Below are 25,311 nucleotides of genomic sequence, written 5' to 3'. Positions count from 1 at the left end.
GGTGAGTACAGAGGGTTTGTATCCAAAGATTTGGGGAAGTCTAACCCTGGCTCTGAACTGCTGGGTAATTCTAAGTATTAAAGTCTCTAATCCCTTTGAGCTCCAATTTAATTATTTAAAATATTCTATTTAGCATTACTTAGGCAGAGCATAATCAATACATACTGTTCATACATTAAAAGATAGAAGTAAAGTTATCTATATTTAATTTGCTGTACAAGCTAATTAGTCATACTATACTTCCTGTGTACAACCAAATTTAGAATTTTTATGATGTGATAAATTTTAAAATGTGATTCATAACTACTTTATTAAGCGGTATTTATTTACATTTAGTCTAGAAGATTAAGTAACATGGTACTGGAACCTACTACCCTGTGAATGGATTAGTTAATAAACAAATGCTGAGCTGGCAAATAACATGTTATTTATAATTTCAGAATATCTTATGACAGATGAGTACAAAAAATGACTATTATAGAAGTTACCGTCATTTTTTTTTTTTTTTTTTTAAGAAGCATTGGCAGACTAAAATTTAACATATAAGACTGTGGTATGTACTCTTAAAGGGGAGATGAGCTGGGTGGCTCAGCTGGCTGCAGTGTCATCCCCTACACCAAAAGGTGGTGGGTTTGGTTCCCGTTCAGGGCACAAACCTACGTTGTGGTTCAATCCCTGGTCATGGCACCTACAGGAGGCAACCGATTGTTTCTCTCTCTCTCTCTCTCTTTCTCTCTCTCTCTCTCTCTTCCCCTGAAAAATCAATAAAAACATATCCTTGGGTGAGGATTAAAATTTATTTATTTTTTAAAAAGAGGATATGAGCTCCTTAGGTAGGAACCAGGGAAATGGCAGACTCCCAAAACACTAGAAAACTTTAAAAAGTAATTCAGAGAACTTCTTCCTGTTATCTTCTTTCTTCCTTTTCAGCCAAAAGAACACATCAGCAATGCTTAAGAACCTAGGCAATGAACACTATTATTTCCAGTATGTTCAGATGACATAATATTAATGGAGATAAGTCTAACAAATATTTACTTTTCTCAGCTTGGTGTATTAGAGGGAGGGTGGACAGGACAGCCCTGCTTAGAAGTGTCCGAAAAACAAAAACAAGAAACTTGTGTTTACTTGAATCTGTGGCATTTCTGATCTATTCAGACACTGGAGAAACAATTCATGACAACTGTTAAAATCCTAACTTTTGAAACCTAGGTCAAATGACACATTGTTCTGTTGTATTTTCCCTCATTTTGAACATCTATAGCATTTCTTACCTTTCTTGAGGCACTTATTCTGCTTTAATTGAAGTTACTTGCATGTTTTTGTTTAAAACCAAATTTGACATAAACACTATACTGTGTGAGTAACTGTATTACTCACCGTCTATCCTCTGCAGTATCTTATAGCAGGACTTTAATAAATACTGGGTTAAATTTAAAGAAAGAGTAAAATATTGACAAAGAATCAAATACAAAAAAATCTTCCCAAGATATGAAGTATAATATCTCACCCATTCCACTCCCCCTTTTTCCCTCCTTTTTCTTTAAAAAAATATTTAGTCAAATTTAATTTTGATCCATAATACAATCCTTCTTTCACTTTCCCAAACTTTTACTTCTCAGACTTCACGTCAAAGATGGATGACATTTGTACAAGTTTCCTTTTCATATAAAATTGTGGGAAATCCGAATCTATTTCGGATCTGTTGGCCTGAGGGTACGTATTTGGGCATACAGGTTCCAGTAGTAAGGTCATGGTTAAAATTTCTTTCCCAAGATATTCCAGGAAAGATAGTGAATGCAGGAGCTTTGGGGACAGAATTACATGGTGAGTTGGTGCCTGACCAGACTGCTGCCGAGGAGACATGTGATATATATAAATGATCCTCTGGAGGACTCAGAAAAAACAGTAGTATAAAGGAACCCTAGAGTTTGCTACCTTTGTGAGTAAGCCTGTTATCTTCTGTCTTCCTTCCCTCCGTCCCTTCCACTCTCCCACCCTCACTTCCTCCCTCCCTTCCTCCTTCCCTTTCTTTCCTCTACTTTCTGTTCCCCCAACCACTATTGAATATTTTGCTTTCTCATTTTGGTGAGTGTTAGCATATAATAATATTTGGTTAGCAGGTGAACAAAACAACTCAATAAAAGATTGGGCTTTGAGGTTTCGATGGCTGAAGACAGAGACATACTGGAGAATTACTAAGTGAATTAAAACAAGAGCAGGAAATCTTAAATCTACCCTTATGCAGTTGGCAAGACAGAGAAACTGCACCAAGGATTGACAGAAGAATTTCAAGATCTGTATCCAACTGGAGGACTTTTCCCGAGGGTAGGCAGGGAACAATGAGTTTTAATAATCAGTTTAAAGGATAGTCACATTGCTTAGGAATTCAGGCTCCAACAGCCTGAAAATGCCAAATATTTTTAAAGTACTATCTGAGCAAGACTAAGAGTTTTACCATAGATTTAGAGTGACTAAATCTATATTTTAGATGAAATATATCTGTGCTCAAACTTACAAAATATTCAAGTAATTGTCATTGCAACCATTAATGAGGATGAGATGAGGAAACTGTTTTGAAACGAATTTATCTACCACAACTTTTTATTTGTATTCTTGAACTAAGGCCCAGATTCTTTTAGCTGGCTCTCATTATTAACATTGCTAAAATGATTTCACAATTTCTTAGGAATTCAGGTTTCCCAGTTTTTAAACTGAGCAATTCTCTAGAGATATGGTTTTTTAAAAAAGTGACCTAATATGCTTAATTAGAATATTTTTTTCCTCAGTAGTTTACCTTTTTCTTCTGAGCACTACATGACATTATTAGAAATCCACTTTAACAAATCCCACTTCTTTTTCCCGAGGAAAAGAACATTTAATGTATATTTGATTAGTGCATAAAGAGATCTATTTTCTACAAGGAAATCTTTCAATAATGAAAAAGTAAAAACAGGGAGATTATTTATAAAGGTCTGTTTGTGACTTACAAAGTTTATTCTGTAGGTACATAAGACTCAATTCTATATTCAATTTACAGGGTTTTCTTCCTGATGACCTAGTATTTAAGCAATATTCTATTGCTATAAATTAATGCAATAAAATATCAGATAATATTTATTAAAGAGAATATCCTAAGAAGAAATGTTTAAAATTAGCTACTGACAAATATTTTGAAATAGGTTGTAGAAGCCTCCTTTTAAATCATAAAAACTTACAAGATTATTTTCAAATTTACTTGAAAAACTCAGCAGCCTTTGGAATATAAGAAATAAATACTACATTTAGACACTTAGTTTACATGTACATTTAAATAAAATCTATGCTTTTTACAAGATATATGATTTTAAACATAAACACACAGTGTCATTTTCCCAAAGCTATGTAATCAAGATAAAGTGACTTTTAACAGTAATTATTAAGAAACAGCTTAGCCTTCAAAAACACTTTTCATTCTCATTTTTCTCCTGAACTAAGCTGTAGTTGACCTTTTGCTTAGGCAAGAGGAAATTTCATAACTAAGAAAAAGTTTGCCAGTGATTTATGTCTGTTGCAAAATAACATAGTTATTTAGGTTTCTCTGAGGGCAAAGACTGGATTTATGCACTTTCTCTCCTCCTGGCACCTTTTAAACAACTGTAGTAAAATACACATAACATAACTGCATCTTAACCATTTTAAATGTACAGTTCAGTGGCATTTTTCTTTATTTTTCCAGTTATACTAACATAAAATTGACATATAACAGTATGTAAGTTTAAGGTATACAATGTACTGACTTGATATACTTCTACATAGCAAAATGTTTATCACCTAGTGTTACCTGACACCTCTATTACCTAACGATTTCCATTTCTGTATATTGCATTGTGTGCACACCGCCCAAAGTGAAATCATCTTCCATCACCACGTATTTGACCCCCCTTATCTGCTTCCTTCTGGTAACCACCATATTGTTGTCTGTGTCTATTTTTTGTTTGTTTGTCTTGTTTGTTCATTTGTTGCTTTCAGTTTTATATCCCACATATGAGTGAAATCATATGGTCCTTAACTTTTTTGTCTCACTTATTTCACTTAGCATGATATTCTCAAGGTCCATTATTTATTTGCAAACATATGTGTACTCCTATGTTCACTGCAGCATTATTCATGGTGGCTAAGACACAGAAACAACTGAAGTGTCCTTCGATAGAAGATTGGATAAAAAAGCTGTCATACATATATTCAATGGAATACTACTCAGCCATAAGAAAGGGTGAAATACTGCCATGTCCTCTGCCCATTTTTAAACTGAACTGTTTTATTTTTTGCTACTGAGTTATATGACTTCTTTACGTTTCTGGATATTAAACCCCTATCAGGCATAAGATTTATAAGTATTTTCTCCCATTCTGTGGGTTGCTGGTTCATTTTTTTGATTGCCTCGTTAGCTGTGCAGAAGCTTTTCAGTTTGATGTAGTCCCACTCACTGATTTTTGCTTGTGTTGCTTTGTTTTTGGTGTCATATCCAAAAAATAATTGCCCAGACCAATGTCATCGAGCTTATTTCCTATGTTTTCTTCTAAGAATTTTATGGTTTCAGGTCTCACATTCAAGTTTTTAACCAATTTTGAGTTTATTTTTGTTAGTGGTGTAAGATAGGGGCCCAATTTCTTTTTTCTGTATGTGGTTGTCCAGATTACCCAACATTATTTATTGAAGAGACTATCTTTTCTTCATTGAGCAGTTATGGCTCCCTTGTCAAATATTAACTGACAGGTATTTATTTCTTGGCCCTAAATTCTGTTCCATTATTCTATTTTTATTCCAATACCATACTATTTTGATGACTATAGCTTTGTAATATAGTTTGAAATCGGGAAGTGTGATGTCTCTGGATTTGGTTTTCTTTCTCAGAATTGTTTTCACTATTAGGGTCTTTTGTACTTTCACACAAATTTTATTTTATTTTTTTTTTAATATTTCTGTCAACAATGACATTGGAATTGCACTGAATCTGTAGAGGGCTTTGGGAAGTAGGGACATTTTAACAATATTCTTGCAATCCATGAACATGGTATATCTTTCCATGTGTTAATTTCTTTCATGAAAGTCTTAAGAGTTTTCAGTGTACAGATCTTTCACCTTGTTAGTTAAATCTATTAGTAAGAATTTTATTGTTTTTTGATGCTAATGTAAATGGGATTGTTATCTTTAATTCTTTTTGAGATAGTTTGTTGTTAGTGCATAAAAACACAATTGATTTCTGTATATTGATTTTGTATCCTACAACTTATTAAATTTGTTAATTTGTTCTAAATGTTTTTGGTGGTCTTCAAACATTTTTCTGTATGTAAGATCCCATCATCTGCAAAAAAAGACAATTTTACTTTTTTCCTTCCAATTTAGATGCCTTTTATTTCTTTATTTTGCCTGATGGCTCCAGTTAGGACTTCCAGTGCTATTTTGAATAAGAGTGTGAGAGTGGGTACCCTTATCTTGTTCCTATCTTAGAGGAAAAGCTTTCAACCTTTCACTGTTGTGTATTACATTAGCTGTGGGTTTGTTGAATATGACTTTTATTATGGTTAGATATGTTACCTCTACACCCAATTTATTGAGAGTTTTTATCATGAAATCATGTAGTAATTTGTCAAGTGCTTATTCTTTATGTATTAAGATAATCATGTGATTTTTATCTTTCATTCTATTAATGAGATGCATGACATTTATTGATTTGCATATGTTGAACCATCCTTGCATCCCAGGGATAAATCCCACTTGCTCATGATATGATTCTTTTAATGAGCTATTAAATTTGGTTTCCTAATATTTTGTTGAGAATTTTTGCATCTATACTACCAGGGATATTAGTCTGTAGTTTTCTTATCTGGTAGTGCCCTTATCTGACTTTCTTGGATTATGCACTTTCCTGTGTCTTTGAGGTGTCGTATATTGCTCAGGTCACAGCTATATTCAAGAACTGTATCTTTTAATTTATATATATAAAATCTAAAATAACTAAAATGATAAGATTTATGTACATAATTTTATTAAGAGAGTAGAATTCTATGATATAACAAAGTATTTCTTCAAATAAAAAATTAAAATCAGTCTACTTAACGCATCAATGTCTGAAACTTCAACTTTAGGAGTATAATTTAGCTTTCAGCTTCAGAAGGCTTCCCAAAGGACTTTACAAAGTACAGACAGAAAGAGGCAATCATTGTGGTGTGACAAGATGGTTATCTACTTTCTGTTAAACATGAGTATCCAAGATATCTCATATGCCAATATTTTCTGACTGCCAGTGCAGTTACTAGTCCTCCCACATCTCAGGTGCCTCCTGCTACTACCGCAGGTCTTACTTGAAGGAAGAATTCCAGCAGGACCTTGTCTACCTAACTATAACATACGGTCTACAATTTAGACCAGTGGGCAGGATGGCATAAGCACTTTCTGACAAAGGAAAAGGGGTTAAAGAGACATGTGATAGTACCATACTTCGTGTAACATTTGTATCTTCTCTGGCCTATACTCCCAGGCTAGGCCCTCTGTTGGCTTCCACAGACTATTCTCTTAACATAATAGGAGTACTCTGTGTTATCTACCTAACCCAGGGTGAGGACAGATGGAAAAATACTGGATCAGACGAGTATAAGATGTGTCACTTCTTCAGATTTCATTTTCTCTTATCCCCAGTGACATTCCAAATTTTCAAGTGTAACTTTGTGTTTAGACATTTCTAAATTTTTTATGAAGGATGATGACTAAAGGCTTTAGAAGAAACAATGTTCCTTTTAAATATTTCTATGCTTACTTTGCACTCATTTGTAGAGTAAAATATTTTAAGTAAGGTATTTTCAAATCATTAATTAATCATATAGCATAACTGTAATAAAAACTATTTTACAGAGACTCTTTAAACATAACTGAACAATTTTAGAACATATGAATGTAAGCAGCTTGATGGAAAGATTAGTATGCTATCCAAGTACTATTCTTTCTGTGAGAAGAGATAACCTGACATCTAAGGTGATTAATTATTCTTTGGACTAGCCTGCTGTTCCTTGAGACTAACATCTGTAGCCTTTGAGTGTTCATTATATCCAGTTTGATGTAAAAATGAACAGACATGATATTGTCCTGTAAGTGGTACTGTCCTTTTTAGAACTGAATTTTTATTTTTATTTCCTTAATAGTGTCTATCAATGAAAACCTGCTTAAAGATTACAAACTAAAGAGCCTAAGGAATCAAGAGAATTAAGAGTAAAAGAAAACTGTCTCTTGTGATATAAAAATTTTTACCTACCTTTGTGGAATATAGAACATATGTTGGGGAGGTGGTTTATAGAGGACTCCTTCATACACAGGCCAGAGCCCACTTAAAATTCTGAAGAGAGAACTTTTCCCACAACCATTGGGACCAGTTATCAAAAGATGCATTCCTTCTTGTACCTAAAGAAAGAAATAAAATTACAAACTGCAAAATAGCTTCATTTGGCAGCATTTAAAAGTGATTTATTTAAAAAAAAACCTTTCAAACACATGATAACCTAGGATGGGCAAGGAATCAAAGAAAAATATATCAGGATTAACAGCCTCAAATTTGGCTTTGACTATGGTCTGAAGCTAAAATAAATTAATCTAATCTCAAAGAAAATGAATCTGCTTGAAATGAGCACTTGGCTTTCCAAAATTTTAATTGGGTCTTGTAATCAGATACTATATATATGTAGAAACAAAACCACATGGAAAATAAGAAACTATTAAAATGTAAATTAAAATATATTCAATTTTATTTTATTTATATTAATATTTAATTAACTTTATATTGAATTAAAATACAACTTTGTTGTATCTGCCAGTTGGAGTTATTAAGCTATAAAGCACAGTTATTTAAGAGCCAGCTGGGTTGTTTAATTTTGTACTTTAGCAGTTTAAAATGTTACAGAAATCACAAAAGCCCATAATCAGAGAGATAAATTTATTCCAGTTCTGCTTTATTCACAGATAAAAAATATGTTTACTAAACCAAGACAGAAGAAAACAAGAGGATTATAATTTAGTCTTATGTATGGGGATGCATTAAAACAAATATATACATGTGTGTATATATATATGTATGTATATACAGTTATATAGATATAGCAATAAAATCAAAGTTTTTTATCCATTATCGATTGAATATTTGTCTTTGGAATCTTTCATCTTATTTACCATTTAAATTTAAACAGTTAAATACCATGAGCTGCCTTTCTACTAGGCAGGATTGGGAAGGTATCTTAGTGTGGCGTTTAAAGGGTATTGTTAAGAACAAGGGAGAGAAACACCATTAAAAAATCAGATCTGTTTTTAAGGAAAAAAAATATTTTATAATCAGTGATTTAAAAATGAGTATCGTATGAAAGTATGACAGAAAGAATTACGGTATATCTGTAGATACATCTCTGTACAGTATGCATACAAGTATCTAAGTGTCAATGATACTGTTGAATATATCATGCTGAAAACTCAAAAATGAAAGAGCATTATATTACTTGCATTATATCAGTATGAGGGACCAACCAGTTCCATGTCTATCCTTGACTCATTTGCTGTGTATAACATAAGCTGAAATCTTTTTTATTGAAAGAAGGTAGTAGGGAGAGGAAAGGAGGGAGGAAGGGAAGGAAAAAAGAAGGGTTGGAATGGAAGTTAGATAAAGGAACTAGGAATGTGTATAATAAGTATATATAAAGCAAAAATGGTTCAGGTTCATATTCTGTCTAAATAATTAGACGTTTCCTTGGCAAACATTGATTGAATATCTACCATGTGCCTGACATTCTTCTAGGCACAGTGGATACAGTGTTGGCCGAGACAAAGTCCTTGTTCTCATAGAGCTTAGATTCCGAATGGGAAAGACAATGATAAACACATGAAGAAAAAATGAATTAGTGATAAATGCTATTATGACAGCAAAAGAGGAAAGATGGTGGCATTGTGAGCCTGGTGTGGGGGCTTCTTTTGATTGGATGGTCAGGAAAGTCATCTTTGAGGAGGTAACATTTTGGCTGAGCCTGGGTGACAAGAAGCAACTGGTCAGATCTAGGGGAAGAGCATTCTAGGCAGCAAAGACAGCCACCAGAAGGACATCAGACAGAGGCAAGCCGGAGTCTATAAAATCTGACCAGATGTTTTTTCTTTTTAATTGTAGCCAAACTAAAATGCTATTTTGATAGAAAAAAGTTCAAGGAAAATCCTGGGAAGAACCCGGAACGAATTAATTTGTGATTTACTGTGCTCTTTGACTAGAGAGAGGATTAAGGAAGTTAGATTTTGTAGAAGCATAAATACTTCCCAAATGACTTTTTATGTGTGCAATGGCAAAAGGCACATTCACAAAACTTTTTAATCTGGCCATTCTCTGTTAGCAATTCTCAGAAATTTAACACATTTTGCGTCATAATAGAAGACTTTTCTACATTCATATTTTTAGCATGTTTTCTGATACTTAGTAAGCAGTGAATGTGAAGCATAAAGAATTACCACATTTATTGAATTTTCTTCTCCAAATATTTGTGTTTTTTTTTAAAATTCTGAAAGACCAACAAAGTTCTAAAAAACTGTTTCTTAATCCATGCAGAGGAAACAGAACTTTCTATTATATTTTAGGGACCTGAGACTTTAAATAAAATTTCCTATAAGAGTCAAAAATAAACAATTACCATAACAGTGTACTATAATAACATATATTTTTGTAGAACTATAAAATATGACACTGTTATTAGATTATTTTAAAATTTATTTCACATAAAAATAAACTGAGCTCTGAATTTTTTTACAGAGAGAGGGTGATATGTCCACAATAATGTAATTAGTAGGTGGCAGAGTTCAAGACTCTTAATCTGTTTAATAAGTGGAACAATAAGAGTCGATATTATGAAACCTAACCTGACAAAAAAAAGGCTCTATAAAAAAAAGGCACAAATTATAAATTGCTAAACTATTAATAAGTAATTAAACATTCCATGTATTCCTCTTCAAATGTTTTATTTCAAACCTATTTAAGATTATGGTGCACTTTTCGCACCTAGTTGGTATCATGTTCAGATCCAAATAATTAAAGAACTCTATAGGTCTATAAATGGAAAAATAAAGCCTTATTAAATTGCAGTTAAAACACAATTTCTCTTTTATTTATTAATACAAAATTTTCCCTGTTCAGTACTTCTCATCTTTTCTAGCACCCTTATTCATCTCTAAATACATTTTAATAATTAACCTTGACTACAAAGTCCATACTAAAATTATTAGCACATGTACTGTCATTTTGTAATTCTGTTATCAAGTCCAATCATGTCTTTGAACTAAAGCTTATATGCCTTCATTATAGTTAGTCATGCTTATCAGCAAATTATTTTGTACTTGAATTCCAAAATGTATGTTTGAATTTTACAATGCTTTAAATTAGGGCCTCGGGCTTAATAACTGTTCTTACATCTTAATTTTTGTCATCAAGACATAAAATGTTAAATAACAACTCTAGTTCTCGACAGAGTTATAAACTGATTTTTTAAACTGATTTTATTTCTAACGGATCTGATTTTCTCTAACAGAAGCTGTGATTATTTAAAATATAAATTAAATTTAGAGAATGTGTAATAACAAGTAAACCTGTTAATGACCTTTAATCTCATACTTCAGTAAATGTATTATTATATAAGTTTGTAGTTTTTGAGTAATTTCTATAAGGAAAAAACATTTATTTCCAGATATTAATTTATGAGGAAATTTTCTAGTGCTCTAGAAAGTTACCTAGCATAGGCTCTTAGTGCATTATAATTTTGATATTAACCTGTCAATAAAGCAGTAGAAATCACATTTCTCTTTTTCTCTGCTTTCTGAGGAAGTAACTGCTTCTGTAATTGAGCCACTGTGCATACCTTTCTTGATTTCCCCTCCTTTCCATATGCTCCTCCAAGTATTTAACATAAGGCATATGAATTCTGAGTTGTTTTGTATTAGTGTGATGGCAACAATCAGAAGATTCTTGAATATCATCTTACTTTGAAGTTTAGCCTGGAAGCCACCACTTCTCCCGTTGGCGTAATTATGGGAACATTTTCACAAATAATCCCATGATCCACATCGATAACTTTTCCTGTAAGTTAAGGAACAGTTTAAATTACAAAAGCCATCAGGTGTTATTGCTAATTAAATATCTTAAAGTATAATGTAGCATAACAGATAAATGTATTATAAATATACTTCACAGTAATAAATTATAGAAATAAAAGTAAATATTTGTATTTAAAGCAAAGTATAATGCATTTTGGGATATTCTGACACATCTATTTGGAAAATCTCTCTCAGAAACATTATTCTGCAACAATCTGATGTCAAAATCATGAGAGCAAAGCCAAACTCTATCTGATGTAACCCAGCCATACTCTTTATAACTACTTATTTCTCTAAATTAACTTTTCCTATTGAATAAACATAGTGCTGCAAAAAGGGGATGAAGACACAGAATAATACAATTTTTAAAAATATGATAACCAAACTTAAGTTTTAAAACAGAATGATGAGGAACAATGTGATTAGCTCTAGTTCTGTTACTTTAATCTTTAAAGAAAACAATCCATTCTGCCCTATGTGCAGTTTCCAAAAATAACTCTAGAAACTTTGCCCTAAATAAAAGTAGTATAATTTTTTTTTATGGTAATGTTAGTCACCACTCCTCAAATTGCTACACTGACTTTGGGAGCAACTGTTTAAATAACTAAATGTTGGTCCCATATAACAGTTAAAAGCTATCATCTAAAAAACTTTGGTTCTGTTGATAAACAAATATAGGAAAAAATATAAACACATCTGAGTTGAAAACCTTTGATTGCCAGTGTGTCACTGAGGGGTAATTCTATGTCAGCTCCGTTCTTATGGATTTCAGATTCTTGCATGACAGCAGTTCTCTTATAAATGCCTCTTTTTACTTCATCAAAGACCCAAAACATATTGTACACTCGGGCGGTATAGCCTGCTAATTCAGTGACCTAAAACCAACACAGGGAAATAAAATAGTTAATACACCCAAGATAGACTTTTAAATAAATGTGCCATCAGATAAGCTTCTTGATTTTACATCAAAGGTCCTATTTTATTATTCATGAAAAAGAGATAATACATCTGATAACTAAAATAACAGTAAAAATGTTACCAATAGAGCAACATAGCAAGGTGTCAATGTATGACTGGAATTATAAAATGCATAGAAATTATTCATTCAAGTCAGTATTCAAATTGAAATGTAAAGATTTCAGAATATTAGTGACACTTAAAAACCTTCCGGTCAAATTTTTAATTTAACCCCTGTTTACATGACAAATTTCATTTCCAGAAAATTAGAAATTTTGTGAAAAGCTTAAATTCATTCAATGAAATAATAATTCTGTTTTTTGGTATTTTTTTCTTCAATTTAAAATGGAAGATTTTAAATAGAAGAAAAATACATTTTTTTCTTATTATGAAATGAATGTTTATGAGTCAAATTAATTATCAAAATTCCTAAGCTTGGCCAGAGAAAACACCCCTGCTAGAGGATACCAACATTGGGAGTGAGCTCAGTGAAAATCTCATATTGTTTTCAGTTAAAATTCCACAATTCCCTTCTTTTCAAGCCAAGCGAGATTTATATGCCCAAAGAAAAACATTAAATATGACTTTTTTTCCTAGGAGACATTATAAAATAAGATGAGATAAATCTCTGCTTTAGTCCAGTGGTGTCTTGCTTCTATTCTGCCAGTTGTCCAATTTAGACTGAATCTCCAGCTGTTTTTCTATTAAAAGAACATCTTGTTATTAGGGTACTGCAAAATGTGACTCACCTCCTGTCAAGATCATCTTTCTCAGTGAAAAGCACAAAAACCATTCCCTTACAGAAGTGTTTACTAGGAAATCTGTACCAATAAGCAAGGCATGTCACTAATGAAAGTTTCTTAAACAATAAATTGTGGAATAATGCTACAATGCTGACATTTACGTTTTTTGTGTCTGCAAAATTTAAGCAGTAAATGAGTGTTATTGTTAAAAGCCTCTACCACATGTCTCTATTGTGTGTGAGAGACCTGTAATTAGATTAGTATTTAATTTCTATATGTTAAGGTTATATCTATTAAGAAGGTAATTTCTAAAATGTTATCTAGAAGAATCTCTTCAGTTCCCAAGTAAAGAAAAGTAGAACTAAAGATCAACAAAATACAGATTCAAATGAAACACTGGTAAATATATTTGCATAGAAAAAAATCCAAAACCAAATATAGAGGTCAATTAAAGAAAAGCAGGAGGCAATGAGTCAGGAGACCAAGCTGCAAGGTGGAGTGGGCAAGAGTGTCTGAAAAAACCTGAGAATGTGACTGTGGATGAATTACTTTGGGATACAAGACAGGGGGTTTGCCCTGGGGCTCTATCTCTAAAAAGGAATCTTGTTCCTTCTGGAGCTAGCAAAGTATGCACAATGTTTTCATACGCTGTCACGTAGCAGTAAGATTGTTTGGAAGTGACCATTCTATGACTCAAAGCACATTCAAGCAAAATGAAAGCAAAATGCAATGATTTATTGTGTTGGAGATGATCTAAAAAAACGAATTGATATTCTTTCTGTGACTTAGCAAAGTATTTTAATGTGAGATAGATAAAATTTTGATTTTAATGATACGAAATATGTTACATAAAAAAAAATCCCAAAAACTGTGTCTCCAGATTATCAAAATTACTGTTTGAAGAAAAACAGTTTAATTGAGTTGTTTTGGTATGTGGCCCTAAATAACTGTTATTACTTTAAAAAAACTCAGTTCAATAAATCAGTTGTATGAAACTGAAAAGTTTTATCAGCAAATTACAAAATTTATAACTCTTTTATATGGTTTACTCAAGGCTGACTTAATAGGCATCTAAATTTATAATGCTGATCTGGCAATTTATATTGATACAAAAGTTACAAGAGTAATTAATAGTGAGAATGATTGTCCATGGGAATATTATTAGTAATATCTCAACTGAATAAAGTGATTTTTAATTTTAACCTTGTGATATCTGTGGTCTTACTACCATTCTTTCAACAAATATTTACTGACCACACACAATATTCCAAGCATTAAAATGAATACTGAGAATGTAAACATGAGTAAGAGAGTTCCTACTTTCCACTCAAGGTGTGGTGCACGAGACAGACAATTACAAAGTGGTAAAGCACCAGATGTACTGCAAACACAGAGAAGGAAGACCCAGACTCTGCAGGGGAGGCAGGAAGAAGGCGGAATCACAAGCACTCTGTATATGTGCCTGGTGAGGCTTGACTTGGCATGAAGAATGAATCAAAGTTTGCAAGGTACATAAACAATGTTATTGGCCAATATTTATTCAGTACTTAAAATGTATTGTTTTAAATATTCTACATGTATTAACTCACAACAATCTGATAAAGTCAATGCTATCATTATTGCCATTTAACCGATGAGGAAATAGAGGCAGAGGTTAAGAACTTGATCAAGTTCACATAATTTCTAAATACTGGAGCAAGAATTTAAATTTCGGCACTCGGGTTCCAGAATCCACATCTAAGGACTTTTAAAAAAGAAAAATTAAAAAATGAATATGCCATATATAGACAGAAAAAGGAATTACAATTGATAGTTTAAAAATTAAAGGGTATTAACAGCAATAACACTTGGGAATTGCTGTCCTTTTTCTTGATTATACTCTTCACTTTTTTTTTTTAATCTTTACCCAAGGATATGTTTTCACTGACTTTAGAGAAAGAGGAAGGGAGAGAGAGAGAAACATTGGTTGGTTGCCTCCTGTACACACCCTGACCAGGGGTATCAAATCCACAACCTAGGTATGTGTCCTGACCAGGAATCAAACCAGCAACTTTTGGTGTAAGAGACTACACTCCAACCAACTGAGCCACTCGTCTAGGGCTTCTGTAATTTTTGATAGAGAAAAGGTATGTTTCCACAATACTATGAATATCTGGTAATTTACATTTTGCTTGATTTTCATGTATCTTATTTTAATCAAATTGACAAGAAATGCCAGTACCTCTTTGTATGAAGACATAATCCTTTCAATAGCATCAGCTCCAGAGGCTAATAAATTTCGAGCAGTGGTAAAGGCTTCTGTCCGTTCACTAACCATAGCTTGTTTTTGGTCATCCTCTAAATATAAAAGCATATTACAAAACTATTTAGTGTTTTCAAGTAACCAAATGTTTTTTGTATACAAATGAAATCGTGTCTACAACAGCCATATGTAAATTTTTCAAAAGTATTAGCAAGTTCCTAGACACTTAAAGAATTATTGAAAATACAGTACTTGTACAAGATTTTATTTAAAGCTCCCCTCTGAGTTATTATTTTTCTAGAAGAGTTAGAACAATTAAATCTATAGGAATTAAGACTATTTACATTTAGCATTCTTTCAATCCTTTCCAAATCCAACTTCCATTATTGTAGTGAGGCAATAAAATACTATGGATTTGGTCAATAAAGTCCAACTAACTGTAACATAAGCAACTATTTCTAGTGTGGTTCCTTTAACAGAAATGCAAATTAGCTGACTCTCATAATTTAGCCTGTCTACCTGTTTTATCAGTCTTCACCTCAGTACAGCAGTTCCCCAAACATGCAATATTCTGATATTTACTCTTTGATATCTGTATATATGATTTCTTCTGACTTTAATAGACTTCCATTTATTTTTTTGCCTAATTCTACCTTTAAGAGTTAACTTTCGCAGAGGTTTCAGTGGAAACCCTTATCTAGCTTTTCTAATGGACTATAAATTCCCTAAGGATCAAGACTGTTTTATTTCTTATTTCTAGTACTCAGAAGAGTGTCTAGCATATAGTACTCCTTAATGTGTATCAAATGGATTCATGGCTGGATGAACGGATAGCTAGATGGATGAATATCCCAAATTACTGTCAATGCAAAATTATGGTCAGGAGTCAGACTAGGTTTGAATCCAAGCTCTATTACTTATTGGCAAGTACTAAGGTAAGTAGAGCAAACCACTTATCCTTTCCATCCTATTTTCTCATGTGTAAATGAGAGAAATAATACTACTTCAAACAATTTTATCTCAAAGGGTTGTTGTGAGGTTTAAAGGTGAAATATAAATGAAGTGTTAGCCTAATCCATGGCCTATAATAAGAAGTGCTCTAAATGTTAGCTGTTACTATTTTCTCTAGTTATTATTACATATCTACTCAATTCAGTCCTATTCTTCAAAATTATTCTCTCCAGGTCATTACTTTAATCTTTTCATCAATTTGATTCTCTTATAGGATCTTTCTATTGATTATCTAAAAAGTTCTAAATTAAATGCTATAAATTAATGAAAAAATTAGAATGAGCCCAGCTGTTGCCATGTTGTGGGCTTGATCCCCAGTAGGGGGTCTGCAGGAGGCAGCTAATAGATGTTTCTCTCTCTCCCTCTCCCTTTGTCTCTTTCTAAAAATCAATAAAAACATTTAAAAAATTTAGAATTATAAAATACTCATAGGCCCCCTTTAATATTTATTAGGGTTTCTTTTTCTTCGTAACAATACAATTACTTAACTCGTGCCCTACTATGACTACTAGACACTTTCACCTTTACTTGATAGACAGCTCAACTTAGTTTGAAAGGGATCTTTGCGTAAGTAAAAGTCACTCAGCAGACATTTACTGAACACCTAGATGTGCAAGAACTTAGGTAAGGTGCTATAGGACATGCAAAGATAAATGTGATTTTCAGACTCTTTCCTTAGGGAGCTTACAGTTTGGTAAGAGAGAGAAGTCAAGTTCCCAATAACTATGCTGGGCAGCCTATGATGAGAGTTAATGTGAGGTGTTTGGAGGAGGTACAAATCATTTCTTGCTGCAAGAGACAGGAAGTTCTTCATGGAGGTGAAGACTGTGAGGGAGGCCTTGCATACAATTTTAGCACATCACAAGTATGGCATAAGCAATGGCATGGAAAAGAGAAATTTCAAGCAATGCCAAAAAAACGATAAATAGCTTGGTCAAGATGCAGTATGGGTTGGTGTCAGGCACTGATTTCATTTGAGTATCTGAACACCATGAGTTCATGGGGACCTTTTATAATAATCCAATTTGGTCTCTCCTGTTAAACACTGTTCTAGAGAATTATTATTTCCCTTGAAGTCAGTTTCCTTGAAGAATGGAAAAAGAAAAACTTTGAGTGCTGGTATAATTGAAGAGTAAAAGATATGATTGGATAAATAGGCTAGGAATAGAGTGCAGATACTCTTAAACACATTTAAGTGTGAAAAAATTTAGATATATCACACACAAAAATTAGTAAAGGATTCTCAGCAAACTACCAAAATAGTGAATTGCTGTATTGGTTATAGCACTAAGAATACTATTGGCTCATGAAAAATCTGGCTGATGACTGAAATTTAACTATAAGATTTTATGAATTTGGGTTTAAAGCGGTTTGAACAGTAGTTTTCACTGACAGCCTCTGTTAAGAAGGGAAAACACTAGCACAGATGGACTTGTGCTTGATAGGGCATGGTGCTTTCCACATTGCTTTGGCAGATGAATGTTTACTGGGTTTTGTTCCTGCTTTTAGCAACAAAATTACAAATAGCTCTGGGAAGATTTCATTTGACTTTTATTCTACTAGTTGTTCTTTGGTAGGTACTGTGAAAGCAGTGCCAGTACTATTTCGTCATGCATACAACAGCCAACTGCATACTCTGCACAGGGTCAGGTTCCTTAGTGTAAGAGATACAAATTCATGACCTAAAGCACTCACCTATTTTGTATCCTATATACAATTTATTTTCCTACCAAGTATTTTAAATATCTTGTCAAAAATTCCTCATTTAAGGATTTAATATTATATCTGCTTATTTTACTGATATTGTTCAGCTCTGCTAATAATAAGTATATATTAAAACACGGTCACATCTTGTTATTTCACTGAAAAAGCAAGAAAGGATTTTAAAAAACTAAGGTTGTGTCATTATATATTTTTCCAAACCCATATAACTTGTACAAAACAAAGAGTGAACCCTGATAAAAGCTATGCAGATACTACTGGTAGTGCTAGTGGCTTAGATGCTTTCTTTCCTTGCCTGTTAAGGCATCTGGGATAATGTTTGGCAGGAGGGACCTATAGGTAACTTTCTCTGGCCTTGCCCAGAGATGCTTTTGATATGAAAAGAAGAAAAGTAACTTATATTAAAAAATTGTGATTATAGCTCCCAGGGGTAACTACTTTATTCACATAATTTTGGGTTTCCTCTTAATACAAAGCAAACAAAGGGGTAATGTCCTTAAAAAATATAATAGAAAACTATATATAATTGACTATTTCAATGCTTTTTCAACCATTTGATCCCATGATTAGTTGGTCTTAAACTAGGTGAAGTCCCTTATAGAATAAGTTCTAAAATAGCTAATATGGAGGCAGCATGGTGAAGGGGGAAAAACAATGCTCTAGGAATTACGAATGTTTTCTAGCTTTAGTGCTTGCATCAACCATCTGCATGACTTTAGGCAAATTTGGGGCTCCAGGCTAGGTGACTTGTAAGGTCCTCTTCTGATGTGAAAATAGCATAATTCCATATGCAATCTTATAATGTGAACTTGAATATAAACATGATCCTGTCCTTACCACAAAAAAATTTCTCTTAAAGTTGTACTATATAACTATTTTTCTTTTCTCCTCCCTGCCCCCCAAATTATGCAGGCTCTTCCGCCTCTCTACCTTTTTTACCTCTGGCTTCCTAATCACTTGCAAATGCCTTGCTCCTTTAACAGCAATAATCATACCAGCAAATACCTACTGAGAATTTCCTATGAGGCAGGCATTGCTATAAGTTTTATATATGTGACCTTCTTTAATCCTCCTAACCTGCTACAGTTTCCCCCATTTTGAAAATGAGGAAATTGAAGCACAAAAAGATTAAATGATTTGTCCTTAGATATAGCCTAATAAACAAAAGAGCCAGATTTTGACTCCAGAGCCCACATGGTAAGCATATAAATAAATATTGCTTCCACCTAAGTTCTTACTACTTGCCAAGGACTGTTTCAAAGCACATTAATACAATAAATATAATTTCATAATAATTCTTTAAGATATATATTATTATCTTTATAGTTAAGATAGGAAAACAGGCATATAAAGCTTATGTAACTTTCTTAAGGATAAATACTATTAAACAGCAGAGTCCAGATTTAAACAGTGACCTGCTTTTTCCCTCTATCCTACTTTTCTCCCTTTTCTCTTTGCCATTCCTCTCATTCACCCATTTTTTCTACTTAAATACATATAGTGTCATATACTTAAATCATCTCTAACATAAGGGACAACTCAGGTTAACATAATCATCTCTAACACAAGGGACAACTCAGAGTAAATTAAAATTGAAGACTAGGTTAGACTATACGGTATGTAATTCTAAGACCTAAAGCCTCAACAATATATCATTATTTATTTACTCAAATAATTTGTCTGAGTAAAATTGTATTTAGTAAACACATACATGTAAACATTATAAGCATACATATAGCACCTTAGAAATTACATAAGATATTGAAGCACACTCTCATAATAACATTGTCATAGGAATTCATTTTCTTCTGTGAAATTTTTATATTGCTTTTCTTTATATAAAACTTTCTTTTGAAAAGAAGCTTTAAGAATCACTTTGTTGCCCTGCCAGGCATGGCTCAGCAGTTGAGCATCAACCTAGGATCTAGGAGATCGAGGTCCGATTCCCAGTCAGGGCACATGTCTGGGTTGCAGGCTTGATCCCCAGTCGGGGGCGTGCCGGAGGCGGCCAATAGGTGCTTCTCTCTCATCAATATTTCTATTTCTCTTGCCCTCTCCCTTCCACTTTCTCTAAAATCAATAAAAACATATTTAAAAAAAGAATCACTTTGTTTCACTTGCATCAATGTTATTATTCCCATCTAAAATTTTAATGCTATTTCTTTAATTTAATATGGTATTTTCAGGATTCATAGGATGTATTTTTAAATATCTTATTACATCACCTACAGAAGTAAGATTGTTATATTCTTTGCATACATTGTTTATGTCTTACTGGTCTCTGTGGGGTTAATTTGTCACCATTAATAGCTGCATTTTCTCTGCTTTATGTTTACTCCAGGGTTTTCTAATAACACCAGTGTTTCCAAGGACTAACAAGAACTACACCATAATTTTGTAATTGGGGTTGCTGTTAATATACATTATATATGAAACTTAAAAAATATTCATGTACTTAGATTCACTATGAATATCTGATTATTTTGTCAGATTTGTTAGTAAAACTAATTTAAGACCATAGGTTTTTAATTGTCTATTTTTCTTTAAGACTCTTGAAAAAGCAATTTATTTCATTTCATTATGAAATACAGTTAGTCTAAAAATACAATTACTAACAATGCCTTTTTCAATATAAACGTTTAAAATGATATTTAAAAAAATTTTTTGAAAATATAAAAACATAAAATTCAGTTTCCCAGTGGTCTAAACACACTGTCTATTATTGAGATGTGGAGTATATTTGGTATATGTGTAGCACTTATCACAAGGGACTGACAAATTCTAATTACTAAAATGAACAATTTTAGGTTAAGAATGACTTAAATTTGGCAAGTGTTTTTATAAGAATTGGTTAAAGTACTGTTAAAATATAAAGCATGTGGTAATTTTTTTACTTGTTTTTATTAGATGCTTTCAAACAAATAACTATTAATCCTTAATTCTACACCAAAAATAACTGTAAAATAGTGTGAATTATGTTAGGTTATTTTTAGTGTTGCCTTTTGCTTTCTGAGTAATAAATGTCACCATGTATCAAGAACACCCAGAACATGTTCTGTACTTTATAAACATTATTCAATTAAATCCTCACAACAACCCTCTGAAGTAGCCTAATTCTCATTTTATAGATGAGGAAACTGAGGTTTAGAGAGTTTAATTAACATGAATAACACATATACAGGTAGGTAGAGGGAAAGCCAAGAGTTGAGAAAAGCTCTGTCTCACCATAAAGCCCAAGCTTTTGTCTAGCTCCTTCAATAATAAGGCCAATTTGGACAAGTGGTTTTCAAAGAGGAGGGGGTATACTATATTTTGGAGAAAGAGCAGAAAATGCTGCTTCTTTATTTAATTCCCCTCTGTCCCCACCAATTAAGATCCAAACTCCCACCTCAATCAAGTATGACACAACATTCTAATGCTGTCTTTTTTGCCCTTGTCTTAGTTATTCCAAAAGATGAAAAAGTTGATAAAAGCTTTTGAGGTGGTAGATGGAGATAAGATAGAATTAGACACTTGCCACTTGATAACCCCTTTCCCCACAATACCACCCAATCATGCTACACAGGAGGTTACCTATATTATCTATAAGTAGAGGAGACTTTGTACCATGACATGAAGCACCCTGTGGGACAGTATTCCTGGTTGCCTAACTTTTCAAATCATATCAGGGCAGATCCAGTTATAGAATATTTATAGATTAAATGCACTGGATGTGCAGAACTGAACTTGACAATGGGTAAAACTTATATTATACTCTTTTTGAAGGTATTTTGTTTTGAGTTTAAATGTTAAACTAGAGAATTATTTTACATTAGGCAGTATAAAAATAATTGTTCAAGTCCAGCTCCCAGAAATACTACATTGGAGATCTCTGAAAGTATTTCAGAACTGGAAAGGTCTTTTGAGCCACTTGTCTCCTTTTTTCATATTGCTGATCTTATTATTGGATGCTGCAAATTCCTCCATTGTTTCTGACTATTAATGACTATACAACAATGGCTACATATACAGTTTCACTCACACAAAACCAGTACTGATACCTTCAAGAGCAATAATCTTAAACATATATTTGAGATTAAGCATAAACGTCATTACCACTATCTGCAAAGCCAGTTGCAGTGATAATAGGTACAGCCACCATAATGAGTCCACTGCCGCTCCACACATACTTCATCAAGAACTGCTCTATCATGATGTACCACAAACGTTTGGATAAAATGAGGTTCATCTGATCTGCTAAAGCTTTGTAACTTTTCTGGAGTTGCTTCATTTCTACCTATAGAGAGAAAAAGAGTTAAGAATTAACTTTGCATGAGCTACCAAAATAAATATTGTAGGCTTGAGAACTTTCTTTAAAGATAAGTTACATATTAGTTTGTTTTGCTTAGTATTGTGTTATCTATTACTCTAACAACCAATAAATACAGATTAATATCACATTTAGTCATTATTATTTAGCTTTATGACAATTATAATATTAAACCCCATGATACTCAGTAAATATGTTAAATATATAGATAAGTGATTTATAATCCTGATTTTAAAATTACATGTGTAATGTTAAAACTAAATATTTTGTAAGATATGAATAAACAATGTTAGAGCCTTATCCTCCTTGATTGTACCAAAACTATCTGAAAATAAATACATGATACATATATGTGTAATTAGATTCCAGTTGTGAACTAACTCAATTTATTGGATTTTTTCTTAAATTCAAGAAGCCTACAGCATGCTATAATTTACATTACTGAGTTCATTGACTCACAAAGACTGACACATCAATATGATTAATACAACCTATGAGGCCAATTTTCAAGTGGGAGTAGATGTTCTAAATTTGCTTTAAAGTTTCTTCTTCAGATTGGTACTGCTATAAAAGTTTTTTTTAATAATTGATGATGCCTCAAAAATTAAATAGTTCTGCTTGGTAACTAAAATACCATTTTCAACTTTAGAATTCCTTAATATTTTATTTGCCGAGTCATTTGTATTAAGATTTCAGATGCATCACCTAAGAATTTCTGCCATATTTAATATTATTAAGTTATTTTCATGAACTGCAATTTTAGGTAATTAGGCTAACTATTTTAGGGATCTGGTTAAAAATCTTTAATATTTAAAATAATATTCTGGAACTCCTTTTCTCCTCATTTCTCAGCTTTCCTACCAAAGCTAGACAAAATTTCATTTCCCTGTCTCTTTTTATTTGTGTCAAAATATGGTGCTGAACATTAACTAAGAGTAATGGAAATGCCATTGGTGAGACACTCTCCTGCACTTCTTAGGACTTAGGGCACTCTGTCATTGACCAGACATGCAAAATTGTCCAATGTGTCTTTCATAGGAAAATATGTTTTCCCCCTTGAAAGACAAACAAACAAAAAGACCCCACAACAACAAATACCATGCTAAATTTTCTATCTCAATAGAAATGTGTTTATTTAGTTTCCAAACATATATTTCCTTCTACTTCTGTAGAACCACCTACAAAGTTAGGATTTAAATTTTAAGAAAATGCTGTAGAGATAATTCTGAGCTTATTTGGGTAACTGGGGCGAAGCAGACTGTTTTTTACAGTGTTGAACATTTTATACTCATGAAACTTTAGAAAAGTTTGTACTCTATAATTTTTTTTTAAACAGCTTGTCACTAAACAGGGCAATGAAGCATGTATTTTAATAAAGGTTTAGATGTCCCAGGAATCTAAAATGCTAAAGAAGTGGGTCCATCAATAGTACAACAGATGGTATCTAGCCCTGAAGTGGCAGCTTGAACAGTCTCACATTTCACCCATCACCTTAATTTCTCTTACCTTATGTCCTCTGTAAAAGGCAATTTCTTCAACATTGGCTATAATTCTGGAGTGCACATAGCGTAAATAGCCTTTTCTATGAGCTTCTTCAGCCACCAATTTACCAAATTTGGGAGAGCAGGCTTTCAACACTTTAGCAGTGGCATATACCACAAGCCCTGCTAATAGGGTCGGCCCAATTGGGCTCGCACCTCTGGATGTAGCAGTCTGGATGAGAGTGTAGGAGGTCAGAATTACATCTAAAATAGGTTTTGTCAGATTGGAATACAAGTGAGCCACAGACTGGGAGAACATCATAATATCTTCAGTAAGAGATTGGTCAGGGTTTGCCAGCCTCCCATCCATATTGATCACTTTATAATAAGTCTGATTTGTAAAATAGGTTTCATAGGCATGGTCTACTAGGCGAGTTCTGAAGGCCAAAGCCAGTTTGCACTCCAGGTACCTGATTGCACTGTTGACAAAGGTGGCAGGAATGGCAATCATAAGCCACTTGATTAATTTGATGATGAAAGTCCGAGGCTTCTTTTCCACAATGCTTTTTACGATTTTTCCATCCAGACCAGCCACATAGATAGACAGAAATGTTCTTGAGATTAGAGCTACCGAGTGGAGGCAGAGCCACCCTGTTTCAGTGGTCACAAGTTTGGGAAAGAGGATTTTCCGAAGTTCTAGTAGCTGTTTGAAAAAATCTGCATTCACTCCCGGTGAAGGTTTTTTACTCGTAACCTCGGTGCAATGCAGTGTTCCTCTGGTCTCTGCAGCTGGGTAAGCTTCTTTTTTCTTCCTGTGGCCAGTTTGCTTTAAATGCTTGCTAATGATGGGACAGAGGGTTTTCAGAGCATATGCCGCAGCCACCAGGCAGGCAGCCCTTTTAGCAGCACCGGATCTGGTCCATTTCACTCGATCAGCTGCTGCATTTAGCATATGTATCATTTTCCCAGTTACCCAAACCGGCTTAAAAAAGAACTGTTTAAAAGATCATGCTCCACGGGGATCCCCAGGAAATATTTCAGAAAGTCCTACAGCGTTCCATACTCTGCAGCGTTTCTCCTCTTCCGTGTTTTTGTTTTTAATTGTGGCTCTGCTGTGACAGTTGCAGCCCAGCTCACACTCCACTGCATCTACCGGGGAAGATTCGCTCGGAAGCTCAAGCTGCACCGAGCCGCCCCAAGCTCCTCCCTCTCGGACCCCTCATTGGCTGCGAGGGCGGTGGGATCTTGGAATCCTCCCTGCTTCCCTCTGAACCTTGAAAATGAGGAGAGAGCAGAACGAATTACATCCTTAAACTGGAGTTCAGCGAGTTAAATGTCTATTTTTGGAGAGGTCGAATCAGGGCAGCTGCTGGCAACAAAACCTGCCCTAGCTACTGAGCATGCTCAGCGTCACTTAGAAACCCACGGAAGTTTCAGAACATACATCACTTCTCCAGCGTTCTAGTGGATACGAGGGGGAGAGCAAAAAGAAAGGGACATTTCCAGAAGCTATGAAGCAGGATGAGGGAGGAGGAACCAGGGAGTTGAGGAAGGAGGGACAAGAGGAGCAACATAAAATGAATATGAAAAGGCTATGGAATAAATCTGAAAGGGAGAGAGAAGAAACTGACAAGTAGGGAGGGCACCGGAAAAAACACTTGGATCTGTCTTGTGGTCCCTTCCCCGGACATTTAATATATATTT

The 25,311-nt window shown here is 33.5% G+C and overlaps 1 protein-coding gene across 1 annotated transcript in view; it reads right to left on the bottom strand.

The window, feature by feature from the left end:
• The window catches only part of ABCD2 (ATP binding cassette subfamily D member 2), a 51,693-nt gene extending 26,889 nt beyond the window's left edge, over window positions 1-24,804 (bottom strand). The window contains exons 1-6 of the mRNA XM_081128893.1: window positions 23,633-24,804; window positions 21,913-22,093; window positions 15,064-15,179; window positions 11,852-12,017; window positions 11,031-11,125; window positions 7,292-7,437 (exon numbers count right to left, since the gene is read on the bottom strand). Of these exons, the coding sequence (XP_080985019.1) occupies window positions 7,292-7,437; window positions 11,031-11,125; window positions 11,852-12,017; window positions 15,064-15,179; window positions 21,913-22,093; window positions 23,633-24,568 (1,640 nt within the window). The 5' untranslated portion in view covers window positions 24,569-24,804. The remainder of the gene's footprint in view (window positions 1-7,291; window positions 7,438-11,030; window positions 11,126-11,851; window positions 12,018-15,063; window positions 15,180-21,912; window positions 22,094-23,632) is intronic.
• Window positions 24,805-25,311: the final 507 nt, after the last annotated feature.

The sequence above is a fragment of the Miniopterus schreibersii genome, assembly GCF_964146895.1.
Source record: "Miniopterus schreibersii genome assembly, chromosome: 2".
In the NCBI taxonomy this organism is placed as follows: Eukaryota; Metazoa; Chordata; class Mammalia; order Chiroptera; family Miniopteridae; genus Miniopterus; species Miniopterus schreibersii.
Note: the sequence above shows the minus strand (reverse complement) of the source record. Positions and strands in the feature narration are given on the sequence as shown.